This window comes from Gorilla gorilla, chromosome X (genome assembly GCF_029281585.2).
Source record: "Gorilla gorilla gorilla isolate KB3781 chromosome X, NHGRI_mGorGor1-v2.1_pri, whole genome shotgun sequence".
In the NCBI taxonomy this organism is placed as follows: domain Eukaryota; kingdom Metazoa; phylum Chordata; class Mammalia; order Primates; family Hominidae; genus Gorilla; species Gorilla gorilla.
Genome location: NC_073247.2, coordinates 148373741 through 148394114, shown reverse-complemented (window position 1 = coordinate 148394114; position 20374 = coordinate 148373741). Strand labels below are relative to the sequence as shown.

Here is a 20374-nt window from a genome sequence, read left to right as displayed (position 1 = left end):
TGGAGCAGAAGGAGCAAATTGGAGGCATCTTTAGAAGGGAAAGTCAACAGGAAGTGGTGCCCTGGGTTAGAGGAGATGAAGAATATAATTTTAGACCTGTAGATATCTGGGTGGAGATGTCCCATAGGCAGCTGTTAATGTAGTATGGAAATGTGAGTGAGAGGTCAGAGTTAGAGGCAGAGACTTAGATGTCCCTAACAGATGTGCCTTCCTAGGAAGTAAATATCCAGAGAGAAGCCCGGGGGGTGGGGGGAGCTGAAGATGGATTATTTCTTTTAGGAAGGAGCCAGGGAAAGGGAGAAAGGTTGATTATGGCACCTGGTTTGATGTAACGGGTGTTAGAATTGTCTTCCTTCTCCCAAAACATCTTCCTATGCTCACTGACACATCTTTGGCAGAGATTCATTACTTTGGGTTAATAAGCAATCTCATTTAAAATGCAAATACCCCAGGGAAGGTTACTGCAGTGAGTCTAACTATTAGTCATTCACACCTTTGGGATAAACCCCTTGGGTGAAGGCAGGAGGAATCAGTGCCAGAAAAAATAAAAAGACAAAGAGGAAGGTAGAGAAGAACTGGGGGAGCATGGTGTCATGGAAATTCCACGAGGAGCATTTGAAAATGGCCAGTGTGCTGACTGCTGCTGAAGGTTCAGAGGGCAAGGAATGTGAAGACCAAGAGGAAGCCACTGGATTTTGCTAGAAGGCAGTTATTGATGACTTTCCAAGAGCAATGGGGGTGCAGTTAGGGATGGATCAATGCGGAGAAAATGAAGGCAGCAAGTAATTTGCCAATAAAATGTCAAGAAATGGGATATTATGCATAAAGAGCCACATGGGGGCAAGCCAAGGTCTGTTAGGATAGGAGGTGTACATATGTTAAAGAAAAAGAGGAAAAGCTAGTAAAAGAGAAGAGGATGCTGGGAGAAGAAGAGGTGTCTCTAGAGGAAAACTAAGTGAAACAAAGATGTGAGAGAATGTGGAGCACTTGTTGGAATACTTAGCCTGGAAGGGTTGCTCTTCTCAAATGGAAGGAAGGAGATGGAGACAGGCATAAGGATAATTGTAGCTAAGATGGCTGGGCATGGAAGGCAAATGTAATTTCTGCGTATACTAATTGCATACCTGTTGAAGGGGCTCACAGCAGCCCTCATGTTTCAAGGTTTCCTCAGTGCCATTAAAAAGTGTATGGGAGGCTGAGGTAGGTGGATCACCTGAAGTCGGGAGTTTGAGACCACCCTGACCAACATGGAGAAACCCCATCTCTACTAAAAATACAAAATTAGCCGGGAGTGGTGGCACATGCGTGTAATCCCAGCTACTTGGGAGGCTGAGGCAGGAGAATCGCTTGAACCCGGGAGGTGGAGGTTGTGGTGAGCCGAGATCGTGCCATTGCACTCCAACCTGGGCAAAAAGAGCGAAACTCCGTCTCAAGAAAAAAAAAGAAAGTGTATCTACTTTTACATTTTACATAAATCCAATAATTATCTTGTTCTTAATGACTAAAGCTAATTTTATGAATACAACTTTAACAAACATGTTAGAGCATACTAAATCTCTTATTACCTGAAAACCCCTTCATCTTGCCATTTTTTCAAAGTAAAATATATTTTCATTTTGTGAACCTGGAGACTTATTTTGTGCCCAGGTCTAGCACATCTCACTGGCTGCATAAACTGTGGTGACTTCTCAGGCTTTCATACATGGAAAGCAAGCATGGTTATTTGTATTTAATTGTTATGTATAAGAAGAAGAGAGATAAACTGTGGGTTTATGTCCATGTCAAAGTAAAATTCAACTAGTTTTGTGTTTTCAAGTTGGGTATCTTTTTAAAAAAAAAATTACCGTTAATGTTTCAGTTGTTTATATAAGGTCTATGTTATAAGGCAGTGATTCCAGAAATTCTCAACAGATAAAGTGTCCAATTCTGTTCTTCATGTATTATTTTCATTCCCTCTCAGGAAAAAGAGGAGCGGTACCTTATGTTATTTTCAAATGTCCTGATAATGTTATCTGCAAGCCCTCGGATGAGTGGCTTTATCTATCAGGTTAGTAAATTTCACATAAAACACATAGCAGACCCCCTAATGAAAACAGGTTTCCATCCAGATGCAATATCTCCACTATGGCATTAAAAGCTCAAGCCAGGAGAACCAGAATGTTCTGACCCTTCATTGTAATTAAAGAGCTTGTAAGAGCAGATGTTCCTTAGATCAAAGACCTTTGTATTAGTATAATGAGTTTATCTTGAATATATCCACCGCTTTAGTTATGCACTAGGTTTTGCATGCATAAATGGAAACTAGATAAATTAGCAGCAGTATTGTACAGGCCCATGTCATTATTGCTGAGAAAACATAAAGCTGGGACGTGCTCCTATGTTTGTCTTATTATAGTCACAGCACATGATTCAGGCTTCTAAGAAGCATGTTATTAAACTCCTTAGGAAATTAAACGTCCCTCAGTCAGCTCCCAAGATATAGAGTATTATAAGTTACTATTGCCTGTTCCATCTTGGCCTGGCAATTAATAATTTTCGTAACATCTGAGCCTTCACTTTTTTTTACTGATTCTTATGAAAATGTGTTAGAAAAGTAAACTGCTTTGTAAATCCTGATCTTACAGTTTAGGGTGTGTTAGCCAAACACAATCCACATTTTCCCCTTGCTTTCTTAGTCTGATTAAAATTTAGAGCAGGGAAACATATTATCTATTGACAGACTGGAGAAATACGTCTAGCCATAATTTTGCCGTGCTGAGAGGGTCAGAAAATCTAAGTGAAATAAACAGAGACCTGTATAACTGCAGAATTAATGAGAATGTTCTTTTTCTAACAGGGAAAAATACCAATAGCAGGAACGGTGGTGACTAGATTAGATGAAATTGAAGGGAATGACTGCACATTTGAAATCACTGGTAGGTAATTTTCTCTTTTTCATGTAACTACTTCCAATTCTTTTTGGAATGAAGGGGAATTTAATAAATAAATGCCATTATTTTCTGTTACATAGGCCACGAGCAAATTTTATGCGGGCATGGCAAAGTATATTCCATTTCCTGGGATAATTAGGGTACAGCAATAGCACAGAGAAGTCTCCTCTCATTCAAAAGCCATGGCTTTGCCATTAGTTTCAATCTTCTGTTGCATGAGAGCTACTTGTGAGAGCTAAGGAATAACGAAATGGACTGATGTAAACGCAATTTTCTTCCCCTCTGTCATTTGTTCCCTGGTGGCAGAGGAGCCAAAGATATGGACTTTTATCAGCAATTTTATCATCAGCCCATGAGTTAGTAAGATTTGGTTGTATTTCTAAAAAGTTCTGAAAAGCCATCAAACTTTCTTCACAAATTGAGCATAATGCCAGGCTTCAGTAATGCTCCCTGACATTTTAGCTTATGATCCCTTTTGCCAGGTCTGTGTCATTTATATGTAGTGGCCTGACTGTTGGTGCTGATATGGCACAGTGGCTAAGACTGGGATCATGGCCTTACCCTTTTCTTTCCCAAGAAGGAGCTTAAGGTTTGATGTTTGCCAAAAGGTTGTAAACAGTCTTAGTTGGATCTTGTTCCAACTTTGATACCGGGGGAACCAGGACAATATTCCCACTTTAGACTTAACTAGATGGACTATGTGCTTATGTTTTTGGATTGCAAGTTTGTTTATGGTGAAGTTTTACATTACTTTTAAGCTTCTGTAAGCAGTAAAAATCAAGGACAGTTTTCTAAATCAGACATGAATATTTATTTACTTTATAATCACAGGTTATCTGTTTCTGATATAGAAATTTCAGCAGGGTTATCCCATAGGTATGAAAACCCCTGAAAATACACACCCAAGTCCTAGTTGCATGAAGTGTATTTATGAATGGGACAAGCTCAAGTTTTTCCTTGCCTTTTGTTTTCAAACTGATCATAATTGGGGGATGTAGGTAACACAGTGGAGAGAATTGTGGTCCATTGTAACAACAACCAGGACTTCCAGGAATGGTTGGAGCAGCTGAACAGACTGATCAGAGGACCTGCCTCTTGCAGTTCATTATCCAAAACCTCATCGTCATCATGTAGTGCTCATTCCGTAAGTAGTCCATGTGTTCTGTCCAGAGATTATTGAGTCTTTCATCAACTCCTGCCTGCTGGAGACTTAAAAGAAGCAGCGAGCACACCCTTAGTCTTTTGGGCAGCCTATATTTGTAGATTTTGAAGTACAGTTAAACCTCACTCATTCTGATTTCTCATTATGAGGCCCATCCAAATTAATGAAAAGGTTTACTTAGAGTGTGCAGTTCTGTTTGACAGTATTCAGATACCCCAACTAACTGCTAGCAAAGTATTTCTAACCAGAAGTCCTGCTAAAATATTTTAATGATAAGCAAGGCTTATTTCCACGAGCAATGGTTATTCTCCTACTAACAGTGGGCTAAGTCGAAACAAATAGTTTACCTCCCTAAGTACTTAAACATCTCCATGTCATCTCACTCATGCTCTCACATTTGCTCAGTAACCTTCTTCAAAGGTAAACTTTTAGCATTGTCTTCTTCTGAGTTATCACAAATTTAGACTTTGGAATTTGAATTGATGAGATTTTACTGTACTTGCTGAGTGAGATGGAAGATATGCTGTGTTGTTTGTTAACATACAAACCTATGATGCCAAAATTCCAGTTTTGAGGACTGTGTGTTGTGGTTGGAAGAATATGGACTTTGGCTTCAGATCTGGGTTCAAATCTTGGCTTTGCCAATTACTGGTTAGTTGCTTCCCTTGACTGAGTCTATGTCTTAGGCTGTTCTCATGAAATAACCTATTTAAGCACCTACTAGAGTGCCAAACATATCACTGAACTCAAATGTTGACTGCTACTCCATTTTCCTTCCTTACAGAGGAAAGAAAATTAAATTAATTAAATTCCAGATGAGAAAGAGAGGACAGGATCATGGAATGTTGAGTCAATTTTGTGCTGTTTCTTAGAGACCCAATAATCTGGACTGGAAAGAGCCAGTTCTCAAACTGGAGACTTTTGTTTTTCCATCTATCCCTTTCTATGGCTGTCTTTGCTAATCCAATGAAGCTATTGTTGTTCTCTCACTGTGTGGCACAAGGTCGGGTTCAGATGGCAGATTGCCAACATCTCATCAGACATTTTCCCAGTCTTTTAGCTCTACCGGACAGCCCCGAGGACCCTTGGAGCCTCCTCAAATTATAAAACCATGGAGTTTAAGTTGTCTACGACCTGCACCTCCACTTAGACCATCAGCAGCACTAGGTTATAAAGAGGTAATTTTGCTACCTATGGTATAAAATGCTTCTGACAAGTTAATTTCATAGCTTATTACAAATAGTTCTGTGGGAATGTGCTAGAATTTAAGATAGATGGTATATGTGAGTCAGTCTTGAATTGCCAGACTCAGTGATTTGTTTGATTTCTTAATTTTCCATTTCCCATTGTCCATCTGCAAATATGTACTGAATATCTACAGGATCTATGTGCACTGCCTGAGTGTTCCCAGTCTCCTCCTGAAGTGCCTCTGGTTTACCTTAATGATTATTATGATAATCCTTTAGATTTGTTAATAATGTACACAAATCTCAAACAAGAGCCACTTCATTGTAGTTGAGTTGCCAATGAAGCAGACCTAATTCAGCATTTGGGATCATTTTGATCAATTTGAACCAAATTAGTAAAGTGTTATGGGACCAAGCTATGAGTCCAAACTATAAAAGTGATATTTGCTGCAATTGGAATGAGAAAAGAATTTGATGAAAGGAGTGTCTTTTAAAAAGAGGCTTCTCAGAGACAACCTTAAAGGCCATTTGATATTTGGGTAGTGTGGGGATTTAAAGGTTTTGTGTATTTTTTTTTCTCTCAAAGTTGCAGTCAGGAAGTGTCACTCACTAGCTTCTGTAACTGTGTGGAGTATTACTTTTCCATCCAAACAGTGGCTTTATCCCTAACCTGTCTCAAATCATTTCAGATTTCAGAAATGATGCTCATTTATTAGTAACTGTTCTTTAAATTGGTCTTGTTGAGTGAAGATTAAGTTTGTGACAGTTATGAGATGAGTCTTAGAATTATGGGGCAAAGGTGGCATATATTTCTATATCAAACGTGTGTTTTGATGAGTGATGCAGACTTAGCTCAATTTTGAGTGTTTTGATTGAAACCACCATGCTTTTGTTTCGATTAATTGTTGCTACCAACTCTAAGTGCAGTAAAAATAGGACAATATTTGGACACTGGAGGATTTTTTGATCCTTTCAACTTGACATGATAGGACAAACAACCCTCGAACTGAATCTTTGTTATATAACTCTATTTAGAATTTGGTCAGGAAGCAGTCCCACAGATTTGCTTTGGAAATTTACCTGCAATTCTTGCAATCATCCAATTTTCTTCTTTGATTATGTAAACCAGGAGTGCCACTTGATAGTTACCTAGGCCGCCTTTTTAATGATGGATATTTTGTAATTGTCAGTTACTAAGTTCAAATTAAGGGTGAGCTTTGAAGAGTAAAGTTGACTTAATCCTTCACAAAACTAATCTATTAAAACTAAGGCATGATCACTTCGTTTCTGCTGGGGGAAGAGAGTTATTAATATATTCCTACTAGATAGTATGTATTTCAGTTGTTTTCAGCATTTGTTATTCTGCACAGAACTGTATTCCTCGGGCTTTTGCATGATAATATTGCATCTGAAACTAATGTGGGAAATGTGATTATATTCCCTCTGTGTAATTTATGATAACACTAACATTTCAAATGTTGTTTTAGAATTATTGATAAGTGGATTTGGTCATTATAACCATCGACCTCTCACGCTCATCTTCTCTTTCTTTACATATTCATTTTAGAGGATGTCTTATATCTTAAAGGTAAGGGTAGTACAATATCTTTGGCTTACAGTGACATCATAATGCTGTACTGTAACCTTTGATGAATGAAGCTTTCCCTTATGCTTGTTTTGTCTCTTGTTATAATTGGTGGCTAAAATATGAAGATGCAATTTTGACATGTAAGTACTTTGTTCAAAAAGCAGGCTTGTGTGAAATACATATAAAAATGTCATAATGCCCTAAAATGCCCATTTGCCTGTGTTTTTTTTTTAAATTCTGTTTTTTCCTGTTATTTTTGTCATGTGAGAGTTTTTCATATCTGTCTTGTTTTCAAGTGTAAGTACTGTGGCTAAGTGAAATAAATTAAATGATTTGTTTCCTATATTTTTAAGGTACTATTAATAATTAATATCCATGCTCCATGTATACACATTTCTTGGAAAATTGGGATTAGGTGATCATGAGAGTTTTTTCCTAAGTCTAAGGTCCTAATCTGTTTACAGATTATTGGATTAAGGATTAAGGATATTGACAATGAGTATTTTTTTGACCTGCTGGTTACTCATATGGCAAAAACAAATTCAATACATTTATTTTGTCTACTAGTTAAATACATGGCTTTATATATGGATAGTTAAGTTTGGCTGTGGGTGTGTTACTTCTAACCCAAAATTATTTTTTAGGAAATCCTTCATTTGGTTCTTCTCTTTGACTGCAGAAAAATGGCTTAGTCTCTCTGCGTTAATTTTTCTGTCTCACAAATGGAAATTATATTCTTATTTGCGGGACTGTTTCTAAGGCAGAATTATTTAAATAGCTTTGAAGCTCTTTGAAAAGTGATCATTATTACATTAGTGGTTACAGTGGTTATTTAGTTCCCCTAAAACTGTATCAGTGGGGAACGTAAACCAAATTAGGAATACTATTACGTTTTTAGGGTTGACATCCCTTACTTTCTCTGCAGATGGTTCCCTAAAGCCATTTGGCCTCCTGGAGAATCTGCCACATCTTCAGTAGGCACACTCCACTCTTAGTCCCACCTCTGTGCAAATTGAGAGGATAATATCATTGCCTCTGTTTTATTTAACCTTTTAGAGTTTATTGGAACCATTTTAATTGTGCATAGAATTAAACATTGATGTACTCCTAACTGAGACTGTCAAAATAAGAGAGAGGAATTCTACTTAGTTTCATTCGTGCTTTTACTTTTGTTTTTGAGGGAGAATTTTAATTCATTAAGAAATCTGTCCTCACAGGAGTCTAGTAAAAGCCCTAAAACGATGAAGAAATTTCTTCATAAAAGGAAGACTGAGAGAAAACCATCGGAGGAGGAATATGTGATTAGGAAAAGTATGTGTTTTGTACTTTCTGAAAGTTGTTTATGGATAAATTAAGATGAGAATCTTCTTTTATGTGAGGATTTATTTGAAAGCAGATGATTGGAGCAATTTTTTCTTGACATCGTCTTTTACATATAAAGAAGAATGCATGGAAAGCTTTGGTCACTTCTTAAACATTTGAATAAGCTTCTTACGGCTGCACTTCATGTCATCTTAGGCAGATGTCATCTGTATCATTTTTGTGTTGAGTATTTTGCCTCACCTGGTTTAGAACCTCTAAAGGGACCCATTTCCTATGGATACATTTTTTCTCTCTTAGTTTCTGATACTTGAGATATTTTTCTGCAGGGAGATAGACTAAATAGACCCAAAGGCTGAAGTCCTTCCAGAAGTCCCATGCTCAGTGATGCTCTCAGTTACTCAGGGAATCAGCCTGCCCACATCTAGAAACATGGTTTCATTTGGAGACAGACTGCAAAGTCAGTCAGCCAGTCGATACGGACATATTTGGCTATAAGGCTGTGAACAAGGTACTTTGGGACACAAGGTACTTTGGGACACATGTGAAGGAGTAAGTGATGTCTCACAAAGAGGTGACAGAATTGTGTGTATCAGCTGGGAATATAGTTTGGATAAATATTTGCTCCACTTCAGCTTTGGCATGCCCCACCCCCCACCCCACACCTGGTTATGCACACTGGCGTGTTCACAGGGTGCTGCCATCCAGCCATTGCAAGAATGAGTTTGGAGTAGAGGAGAAGGGAGAAGGGAAAATGAGTGACTATGCTGACTGGTTAGAAAATTGGGTGGGGTTGGCCGGGCGCGGTGGCTCATGCCTGTAATCCCAGCACTTTGGGAGGCTGAGGCGGGCGGATCACAAGGTCAAGAGATCGAGACCATCCTGTCTAACATGGTGAAACCTCGTCTCTACTAAAAAAAATACAAAAAAAATTAGCCGGGCGTGGTGGCGGGTGCCTGTAGTCCCAACAACTCGGGAGGCTGAGGCAGGAGAATGGCGTGAACCCGGGAGGCGGAGCTTGCAGTGAGCCGAGATCGCGCCACTGCACTCCAGCCTGGGCAAGAGTGTAAGACTCCGTCTCAAAAAAAAAAAAAAAAAAAAAAAAAAAGAAAAATAAAATAAAATAAAATTGGGTGGGGTTAATGAGGGAAAGCTTCCTAAAGGTGAGCCTTGAAATTTAAAGGAGAGGAAGGCTGGGGTATATTGATGGGAGCTAAGCTAGCAACAAGCTCAGTGCTGTGATTTTGGCCTCACTGAGACCACTGACAAAACACCGCCCCCCCCAACCCGGTCCCAGTGTAGAGCTCTGGGCTTCAGGAATAGGCCCTCCACTAAGCTGAGCTCACTGAGGCTGACTCCAAAGCTCCATGAGGATGCTGTCACTCTTCTCCATCACCAGCGTTGGACAGCTCTTTCTCCTGCCTTTCACAGACTCTACTGGTCAGAGAAGCCAGTCCCAGGCAGTGGAGTGTGCTGCATCATTTTGAGGGTCCAAAAGCATATATCCATGAAAAGTCATGATGAATTAAATTTCACAGGTACAGCTGCTCTGGAAGAGGATGCTCAAATCCTTAAAGTGATCGAAGCCTACTGCACCAGCGCAAATTTTCAACAAGGCCATGGCTCAAGTAGGTTCCCCCAAACTACTTTCTCTAGTGAGTGACGTTTCTTCCTTACTGTTTAGTGTCTTTTAGAAAAAGAGAAAAGCAACCCGGATGGGTTGCAGGGTGTGGAAAGCAGGTGACTTGGTGCAGAGGAGTGGTGCAGGACTGCATCTTTCAGATAAGGTGGTTTTAGCTACCAAGCGGTTTGTTTACCCACTGTTGTTTTTCACTCAGAAAGAGAGACGCAAGAGTAAAAGAGTTGGAGGTGATAGAAGTGAAAATTTTTTTTTAAAATTGTTCTCCTTTGAAGTACACAGATACCTTCACCAACACTAGTTAGGAATTAAAGGGCCCAGAGAGTTCCTGTGTCTGTGAACTGATGCTAATCTCTTCTTATAGGCAGATTTGGAAAGGAAGTCAAAATACTATCTTTGATCAGCTGCATATTTAAACGAACAATGCTTCACCAAACTCAAGTTTCAAAGTTGCTCTGAAAATCTGGAAAGGTAGCTGCTTAGCAGAGGTTGTCCAAAATGTATAAAGTTGATCAGGGAGTTATTAGGTTAGGGTATTTCCCCAAACAACTTTCAGGTTACAAACTGAAAGCAAGATAATATTTTCTGATTCATCTTTATACTTTTTAAAAGACAGGTCACTTCGATTATGTCTTTTGTCTCCCATTATTATAGACATTCAGAATACCTTTTGTGAGGTTTTTGCACCTGCATAAGAAATGAATACTCCGTAGTACTCCATTTTGGACATCCAGTGACCAATCATTTGAATGTGGGAGGGGATTTCTTAGGTGCCTTGACATATTCTTTCAAAGTAATGCATCTCTAAGGCTGACATAAAAGAAGCATTCTACTGGGCACGATGGCTCAAGCCTGTAATCCAGCACTTTGGGAGGCCAAAGCAGGCAGATCCCTTGAGGCCAGGAGTTCAAGACCAGCCTGGGCAATATGGCAAAACCCTGTCTCTACTAAAAACACAAAAGTTAGCCGGGTGTGATGGCGCACACCTGTAGTCCCAGCTACTTGGGAGGCTGAGGCAGGAGAATCTCTTGAACCCGGGAGGTGGAGGTTGCAGTGAGCCAAGATTGCACCACTGCACTCCAGCCTGGGTGACAGAGTGAGACACCATCAAAAATAAATAAATAAAAGAGAGCGAGAGAGGGGGGAGAGAGAGAGAGAGAGAAAGAGAGAGAGAGAGAGAAAGAAAGCATTCAATGATTCAATGTGAAAGTTGACACATTTGGCCATGAAGAGAGGACTGTCACACTCCGCTTCACAGAGAAAACCTGGCTGTGGCTTTGGGCATGCATAGCTCTGATAACATGTTTCAAGGAGCCAGGAGAGGAAAGTGAGGGCAGCTTTAGTTTTAAGAACTAGAGAAGAGAGGGGGACAAAGAGATACTAGAAGCATCCCTTCTACAAAATCTGACCTCATCTCCTCCCGCACCACCTATTTTTATATTTGACAGAGTGGATGGGTCTGCAGCTGGGAAGTGCAGCTAGATATTCTGGATTAAAAAGACACGTCTTCACCCTTGCTCCCTACCCAACCTTTTACATGTGGAAGATGTCTGGCACTGTGCTTGTCACACAGCAGATCATTTAGCATCGTGGTGACCTCCTATCCTCTATCCCTCTCTAACCAGAAGCCCTGTTTCTCTAGAACTGACTGCCCTCGGCTCTTACTGCATTCAGCCAGTCATTCAGTCAGTTTGCTTTCCACTTATATTCGTCCCTTGGTATCTGCAGGAGATTGGCTCCAGGACCCCCAGAGATAACAAAATCTGACGATGCTCAAGTCCCTGATGTAAAATGGTGGAGCATTTGCTTATCACCTCCATATATCTTCCCATATACTTTAAATCATCTCTAGATTGCTTATCATACCTCATAAATGTAAATGCTGTGTAAATAGTTGTTATACTGCATTGGGTTTTAAATTTGTATTGTTTTTTGTTTTTTCTGAACATTTTCAATGCACGGTTGGTTGAATCCACAGATGTGAAACATGCGGATATGGGGGCCACCTGTATTAAGCACCTACAAAGTGCTAGGCCCTGGAGAAGGCAGAGACACATCTCACCTCAAGAAAGGGGAGGTGGTCAAGTGAAGGCAGTGAGTGTGCACACCTCTGAAGGAACTTGGCCTAGAAGAGAGGAAGCCAGTGGCTCAGGGAGACCCAAGATTAAGCACTTGAGCTCTGAGAGGGAGGATCTAGAGTGAGGGAGGTGCAGGAGAGCTGTTTGGTTGGGCCCCCATGCCTGTTCTGTCACCTCTTCTGTCCCAGAGCCTGGAGACATTCTGGGCAGAGGACAACTACATCTTTGCTGATGATGTGATAATCTCCAAACCTCACTCCACCCTTGATGAAAATGGTCTTAGGAGACATACCTACCTTACCCTATAAGACTGTAAAGAGAACAAATGGGGGTGATGATGCTTCTGAGGCCCTTTAAGCACATTGTGTTTCAGTGCAGTGCTACTGTCAACCTTTTACTACAATGACAAAACACCGTAGCATAGGATGTAGTGTGTCCTTCCTTGGAGATTTGCAGGGAAGAGTGATCACTGGTCAGCTCTTTGCTCTGGAGGAGGCAAAACAGGAAAGAATGGAGGTCTTGGTTGTTGACAGGTATTACAGGGGCTCTTTTGCATTATTTTTCTGAATACAAAACGCTTCCCACCTTGGGAAGATTGAATCAGTGTATTTGGCCATTTAGAATTTCTCATGTCAGGAAAATTTAGTCAGCAAATGATGGGTGACTGTCCTCTGGGTGTAATGTAGCAACATGCTATGAACAAAGACCCTTCTGTAACAATAGTGGAAAAGAACTAACACCCACTATTTCTACTCTTCACTAGTAACTCTCCCTCCTCCTCCCTCTTGCAACCCTTGTTTGTAGGTACTCGAAAAGATTCCATTCCACAAGTCCTACTCCCTGAGGAAGAGAAACTCATCATTGAAGAAACCAGAAGCAACGGCCAGACCATCATGGAAGAAAAGTGAGTAGAGCAGGCAAAACCTTGCCTAGTTTCTCTTGGGGCTGGCAAGAAGGTCTGGTAGGACGGGGGGCTCCTGGAGAGTCTATGATGAGGGACAACTCCTCCTTACCTGGGAATGCGGCCTGCTTTGCTGTGCATGCATTTGGGAGACTTTAGAGGGCTGCCCACTAACAAAAGGAAAGAGGAAGGAAAAGCAGCGGTGACAGAGCCCTCCAAGGCAGCTCCAGCTGGCAGCTGCCCCTGCAGCCAGCTCCCCATCCAGTAAGCTGCTTCTGAGCACATGGGAACATCAATGCCCTGGATGGGTTTAGGAAGTGGCTGGGAATTCCAGCCACAGAACCAATTTCCTTGCCCGGAGAGATGCCACTCACATGTTTTGAGTCAGAAGCTGTGCTTTCACATATTTGACATCATTTAAAATCCTACAGCAATCCGGTTAGATAAACATTACTCACCACTTTCACAGATAAAGAAACTGAGGTACAGGAAGTTCAGGGAAATTATGTCTCTGACTTACCTTTACACAGTAGTGTGGGTGACCTAATGGGGGAAAATCAGGTTAAGTACCTTCTGGCTCATAAAATTAACACAAAGTAGCCAAATAATTCATTTGTCTAAACTTGAGTCATTTCTGAAGTCAGGCCTAAATTTGCATAGGACAGCATATTTCAAGGTGCTTGGCATTGTCAATGCATTTGACATCTGGTGTGTGAAGTGATACAGCAAAATGGTTAAGTACTTGGGCTCAAGCAAAAAACAGTGTGGTTCAACTCTCACTTCTGCTATTCATTAGCTGTGTGACCTGGGGCAAGTTGCTTCACCTCTCTGTGCCTCAGTTTCCTCATCTGTAAAATAAGGATGACGGTAATGCTTTCAGAGTTGTTGTGAGGTTAAGTGAAATAAGTATAAAGGCTAGCACTCAATAAATAATGATAGTTAATTCTTATTATAACGATATTCATTTTTACAACTTTGTGAGGTTTTCAGAAAATGTGCTATTATCCCCATTTTACATGTAAAGAAACTAAGACCAAGAGAGGATGAGAAGGAAACTGGTTCCCAGAGAACAGAGGACTAGTAAGTGGCAGGATCAGAACCAAAACTTAGATCTCCAAAATCTTTGTCCAGGGAGAGACCCAGAGAGGAAAAGGCTGTTCTGCAACCCAGTAATTACCAAAAAATTACTTTTTTGGGTACTGTATGGTTGAGATATTCCAGAAAGAATGCCTCTGACTTTGTGTCATGTGCAGTCAGAGAACTGAGAAGGGCAATGTCATAGCACAGATACTGTAGACTAGGCAATCTTGTGATACCTCTCATTATATGATAGGTGATGTTCATTCCTGCCCCAAAGCTAGAGAAATCAAAACCTTATGACAGGAATTGAAAACGTCGAACTCCTAAAAACAGAGAGCAGAATGGTGGTTTCTGGGGACTGAGGGGAAAGGGGAAATGGGGAGATGTTGGTCAAAGGGTACCAAATCTCAGGTATGCAGGATGAATAAGTTCTGGAGAACTAATGTACAGCATGTTGACTACAGTTGGCCCTCTGCATGCGTGGGCTCTGCATCTGTGGATTCAACCAACCCCAGATCAAAAAGATATTCAGAAAAAAATGGATGGTTGCATCTGTATTGAACATGTACAGATTTTTTTCATACCTAATAAAGTTTTTCTTTTTCCGCCTTTGTTGAGGGATAATTGACAAAGGTGTACAATGTGATATCTTGATATATGTATGCACTGTTATACCATATTGTTTTTTCCTAAGAAATATGGTATAACAAATATTCACATAGTATTTACATTGTATTAGGTATGATAAGTAATCCAGATATGATTTAAAGTGTATGGGAAGATGCGCATTGGTTATATGCAAATACTATGCCATTTTATGTTAAGGACTTGAGCATCTGTGGATTTTGGTATCCATGGGGGTCCTTGAACCAATACCCCATGGATACCGAGGGAGGGAAGACTGCATAGTTTACAATGGAGTATACTTGAAGTTTGCTAAGAGTGTAGATTTCCACCACACACATACAAAAGGTAACTATGTGAGGAGATGGATATGTTAATTAGCTTGATTATGGTAACCACTTCACAATGTATACATATATCAAGACATCACATTGTACAGCTTTGTCAATTATCCCTCAACAAAGCTAGATAAAGAAAAACTTAGTGACGGGCCCTAGTCTCTTGTGTTTTGTTCACCCAAGCTGGGAAGTGAGTAGAAAAGGAGGAGGGAAGTATAGAAAAGGTGTAATGACATTGCATTTAGCTAAGCATGTGTGGTGGTGGTTGTTCTTCCATCAAAGTCAAGAAGATGGAAACCATTTAGAGCAGTGTGATTCCCAATCAGCTAGAAAGTCCACTGTTTTTCAGGATCTGTATTTTTATAAAGTGGGTTTTATTGTTAAGTATTTTAACAGTACCTCAGTGCAAGCCATTTGTCTCTGAATTTTATCTTTATTTTCTAGGAGCCTTGTTGATACTGTTTACGCCTTGAAGGACGAGGTCAAAGAACTGAAGCAGGTAATAAAATATAAAATCATTTTCTCAGGTAATAGAACCATTCTCTTTTTCTTGCCTCACGCTGCTCATGCTTTCAGGGAAGGCCTAGGAGTAAGGTAGCGAGGGGGGATTTTTGTTTTCCTTGTGTCATCAAGGTAGGTTTTGTTGATTTTATCATGTAGCCTTGAATTTAAATTTCCGAGGCTTGCTTGTATTTCTATGTAGTAGTTCACAATAGAGTTCCAAAGTTAGTTACAACTTTCCTGTTCTCTGACATCCATAAACAGACTTTAAGAAAAGACTAGTCATTCATGAGTGTGTAAGTGTAAAGAGAACCATTCATCATGGTTTGTGGGCTTTTCTGCCGATGTGGCCCAGTGCTCCGTGATGCACACTGTGCCCTGTGTGTGAGGACTGACTGTATCTGGTGACAGAGTGAAGGATGGATGCGAGGGGAGAGAGATCAGGGACTAGAAGACCACTTAGGAGGCTCTTACAAAACTCAGGGTGAGACCTGTCAGAGTCCTGAACTGAGGCAGGGTAATGAGGCTGGGGAGGAGGAAAACGAATGTAAAGGATGGCATACTGCAGAGTTTGAACCTATGGACGAGGATAATATGATTTTGAGATTAAGAAAGAGCCAGGGATTAAAGATGAAGCTTCTTCCCAGGGTGTCTAGTAGCATATGATGGTGCCCCTTCATGGAGATCAGTAATCACAGGAGGAGGAGAAGTTTGGGGTGTTGAGAGAGATACTGAGTTCACTTTAGGACCTGATGAGTTTAAGGTGCTTGTGACATATCTAGGTGGAAATACCAAGCTGCTGCCAGGTAATCTCAGGTAAGTGAGAGGATCACTTAAGCCCGGGAGTTTGAGGCTGCAGTGAGCCATGATTACACTGCACTCCAGCCTGGCAATAGAGTGAGACCCCATCTCTTAAATAAAATAATAATAATAATAATAATAATAATAATAATAATAATAATAAGAAGAAGAAGAAGAAGAAATACCAGGCTGGCAGTTGAGATTGTGGACCCGATTCTCAGGAGACGAGGTCAGTACCAGAGATATTTGGGAGTCCCCTTAATAGACACTTGGGTTGAAACAGAAGTGACACTAAGTGAAAAGCAAGTTAAATTAGAAGAGGATCAGGGTAGGGAAGAAGAATCCAAAAGGTTTCCCAGAGACAGGCAGGAGAATCGACAGGCTGCTTTGTCATAGATGCTGAGGGAGGGAAGGTCGAGGAAAGAAAGAGAGTCAGTGATGAAAGCTGCCCCGAGGATGAGCAGGAGGAGCCCTTGGAAGGGCCCCCCTCTGTTTGATAATCAACAAATCTTTCCCCATCATAGGAAAATAAAAGAATGAAGCAATGCCTGGAAGAAGAATTGAAGTCAAGAAGGGACCTAGAAAAGCTGGTGCGGAGGCTTTTGAAGCAAACAGATGAGTGTATTCGAGGCGAGTCCAGTAGCAAGACCTCAATTCTTCCATAACCATCACTGTGCCACTGGGTGGAGTGTGCCTTCAGGGCATCTTGAAATGTCCCGCTGAATGATTTGACTCAGTTTGCTCACTTCTTTGGCTTTTGTTTTGTGTTTGAGTCTCTCTCTCTCTCTCCCTCTCTCTTCTCTTTCTCTCCCCTCTGTGTGCGTGTGTGTGTGCGTGCACATGCGCGCTTGGGCATTTGCTGTTGTTTGGTTATTGGTTGGTTGTTCATTTTTTTTTTCAACAGGTGAAAAAGCAGGAAGTGGTGGTAGAGATGGCCCCAGAGTCTTTTCCATTCAGTAAGAAAGAGAAAGGGAATGCAGGCCAGTTACTTAAAAGGTCTTCAGATTGCCTTCCGTTCACAGTGCCTCTGCAACAGCCATTGCCCTCAGGTCACATTCTTTGGGCTGGCTGCCCTTGCAAAGCAGCTGGCCAAGGCTTATTAAATGTGAACCCAACTTTTCCCCCAGTGCTTTCCTGTACCTGCAAGCCTCTTAGTACTTAATTTACTGAAGGCAAATCTTCCAGACTATGGCTTGGGTAGGATGAAAGACAAACACATCTGCCCAATGATCCAGCTGCCCTTCCTTAGACCATCACATGCCTCCCCTCAATCACAGGTTTTAAAATTACTGCCCTATGTTGTCTATAAGACCAAGAAAACTGTAGTACCCTTATTCCTTTTGTGTCGTGTAAATTGTAACTCAGGGGGGCAGAAGCTCTGGTCACCCACACCAACACCAAATCCATCAGCAAATTCTACTGGACAATCCTCCCTTTTAGTAGCAGAGTTGACCGCCTTTTCCCATTGCATGATAGGTTTCTTTCCCTCATTCTGCCTAGTGTGTAAGTTTTCTATTTCCCCAGTGCTTTTAGCCAACCTTACCAAGTGGTGTGTAAACTAGTATGTATGTGCTTTGCTTACTTTTTTAAAAAATGTAGTTAGACTGTGAGGAGTTACTTTATGTACGTTGCATATTCAAACTGTGATGTTTTGTCCTTCAAAACAATCTGCATTAAGAAGATATTGTGCCCTAGTAGACAGCTTTCATTCACTTTATTACTCTCTCATATATGCTGTGAGAAGTTGTAATATTAATTGGCCTCTTTGGGTGGGACTCTAAGCAGTATTTGCAGAAATATGCTTCTGGTCCAATTTGTACATCCAGAACAAAAGGGCCCCTCTAGTAGCTGTGTGCTGGATTATTCGGGACTGATTGACTCAAGTTGCTCATTGAATCACATCATCCACTTTATCCCAGAAACTAGAACTGTGAGAAACCAGGTTTAGAAGACAGTCACAGAACAGCACACATCCAAATTCAGCACCATTGAAAGTTGGCCTAAGGCTCAGTGCCACTCACCCCTCCCTCCCCAAAAGACAAGAGAAATTTGGCCAGATGGGGAAGGTCACTGGAAATTGAGGCCAAAGGGCTGATCAGAATTGCCTTTATAATATATTTGATGGATGCCTATAAATGTGGGTTTTGCAAATGTTGTTTAAAAACCAAACTTGAAGCCAGGCATGGTGGCCCACACCTGTGGTCCCAGCTACTCAGGAGGCTGAGGTGGGAGGATCATTTGAGCCCAGGAGGTCAAGGCTGCAGTGAGCTGTGATGACACCACTGCACTCCAACCTAGGTAACAGAGAGACACCTCTGTCTCTGAAAAAACAAAACTTGAAGTTTGAAACCCCCAGCTTGCTGAGGAGCCCTTTTTATTTTTGGTACTGAGAGTCTCAAGGTCCCATAGCTACGTGGTACAGGGCTGTTGTCTGCTTGCTGCACAGCAGAAATTACACCATCCACAGGAAATGGACTATTCTTGCAGTCCAACATCAGCCAACCACACACAGCCGTGTTTGGAAGCTGAAGAGTAAAGAAATTTCTAGGAATGGCTGTTGTTCTGTTTTTTAGCACAGCCATTTAGATATAACATCCTTCACTTAAAAATTAAAAACATCAGTACTACCACCACCAACAACAACATCAACACAGATCTTCACATCTGCCCATTCTGTGGTTAGTCAATGGCTTGCAATAAATGTGCAAACTGCATCTATAGGAAACATTTTTGTGATTATGGAATACTTTAGTTGATTGCTGAAAATATTGAAAGGTCTTCATTTTACAGTGATGAGTACATATGCATGTTTTGGGGACTTGGCCCTTCTGATGAGGGGCCCTCGGTACTCTGGATAACGAAGCTTGTGCAGAGTGGTAACCATGCTTACACACTAAACTATAATATAAAGGAAATGAAGCCATGTTAATCTGAGAGCAGTGTCGCCATAGTTGTGTTGTTTACAATACTCTATAAATGGGTTCCTGTTGCCCTGTAATTAAACTGCTGCCCGTAGAGGCCTTTCAGTTCCTTTTCTGTCCTGCCCCTTCTTAACACAAGCTCAAATTTTCTAACTTGTTTTTATTTTGAAGACTTTTAAAATGGACATTTTCAATACATAAAAATAAACAGTGCTTTATAAAAATAAGTCTTTTGCTTCTTTTTTTGCTAGCCGGTGTGCAGAAAGATTTCTTGTGCTGTGTCAGCTTCCTCTCCCATTTCCCTCATTAGCTAGTCTGCTCTCACCAAGCCCTCTAGCCAGTCTCAACCTTTTTCACTCAGGGCAGATGACATTTGCTCCCAACTTTACAGAGATAATACATGCCCTGAGACAGAACCTTCCTTAACTTCTCTACCTCTCTTCTTCTGGCCCAAACCTATAAATTATATCCCTGCTCACCATCTGCTTTTTGATATTAGAGAAAAATGTATTTTCCTGCTCAAGCTTATCCCTTGATATTTATTCCTGTCCTGATTCCTCTTTGAATTTGGCAGGATTTTGTCAATCAGTGATAATCCTATATTTTGACCACAGTTGGAATGCTGGTGTCAGCACTCAGGATGAAAATATTCGTTCTACTTAAAGACTGATGAGGTGGAAATTATCTGCTGCTCCACATGCATTCCTACCCCTTTTCTGTTTCTTTCCAAAAACATAAAGGCTGAAAAATCAATTTCCCAGACTCCCTTGCAGCTAGGGTTCTGGATAAAATGTGGGTTCAGATACATGTTCACTTCTGCCAACAAAATTTGGAAGGCTTAAGTTGGGCAGAGGCTATCTTCTTGGGGTTTGGTGGCCAGCAGGTGATTCCAAAGATGTGTTTGTGGCTTCTGTACTCCACATTCCAGTGTGTCTATTCACAGCTTTGTGAGTGAGAGACTGTAGTGGTGGCAGCAGCCTCCTAAAATGTGGATCACAACTGCAATGATATGACCTTGAAGCCATTAGTCCAGTGGCAGTCTCCTGACTTCCCCTGACTTCCACTTATGTAGCCCAGTGGTTTTGTAGACAACTGATTATCTTTCTGCCTGAGATACCTTCAGTGGTTTATGATTCCTGCTCTGAGCCAATAGATAGAACATGGCATCTCATGTGTGCTAGGCACTGTACTAAGTGGTTTACACGATTAAGCTCATGTAAGCCTCACAACAACCTTATTAAGTATTTGCTTTTGTTATCTCCACTCACAAATGAACAGAGGCACAGAGATGTTGAGTAACTTGC

General features: G+C 41.0%; 1 protein-coding gene across 7 annotated transcripts in view; it reads left to right on the top strand.

The window, feature by feature from the left end:
• The window catches only part of ARHGEF6 (Rac/Cdc42 guanine nucleotide exchange factor 6), a 118040-nt gene extending 98746 nt beyond the window's left edge, over positions 1-19294 (top strand). For 2 of the 7 annotated variants that reach the window (XM_004064939.4, XM_063703346.1), the window contains 10 exons: positions 1961-2047; positions 2837-2915; positions 3929-4074; positions 5145-5270; positions 6847-6867; positions 8085-8178; positions 9726-9815; positions 12709-12808; positions 15292-15346; positions 16674-19294. In XM_004064939.4, coding sequence (XP_004064987.1) covers positions 1961-2047; positions 2837-2915; positions 3929-4074; positions 5145-5270; positions 6847-6867; positions 8085-8178; positions 9726-9815; positions 12709-12808; positions 15292-15346; positions 16674-16814 — 939 coding nt within the window. In that variant the 3' untranslated portion in view covers positions 16815-19294. Of the gene's footprint in view, positions 1-1960; positions 2048-2836; positions 2916-3928; positions 4075-5132; positions 5271-6846; positions 6868-8084; positions 8179-9725; positions 9816-12708; positions 12809-15291; positions 15347-16673 lie in introns of all 7 variants that reach the window. The other 5 variants (XM_063703343.1, XM_063703345.1, XM_063703344.1 and 2 more) reach the window with 4 other exon arrangements.
• Positions 19295-20374: the final 1080 nt, after the last annotated feature.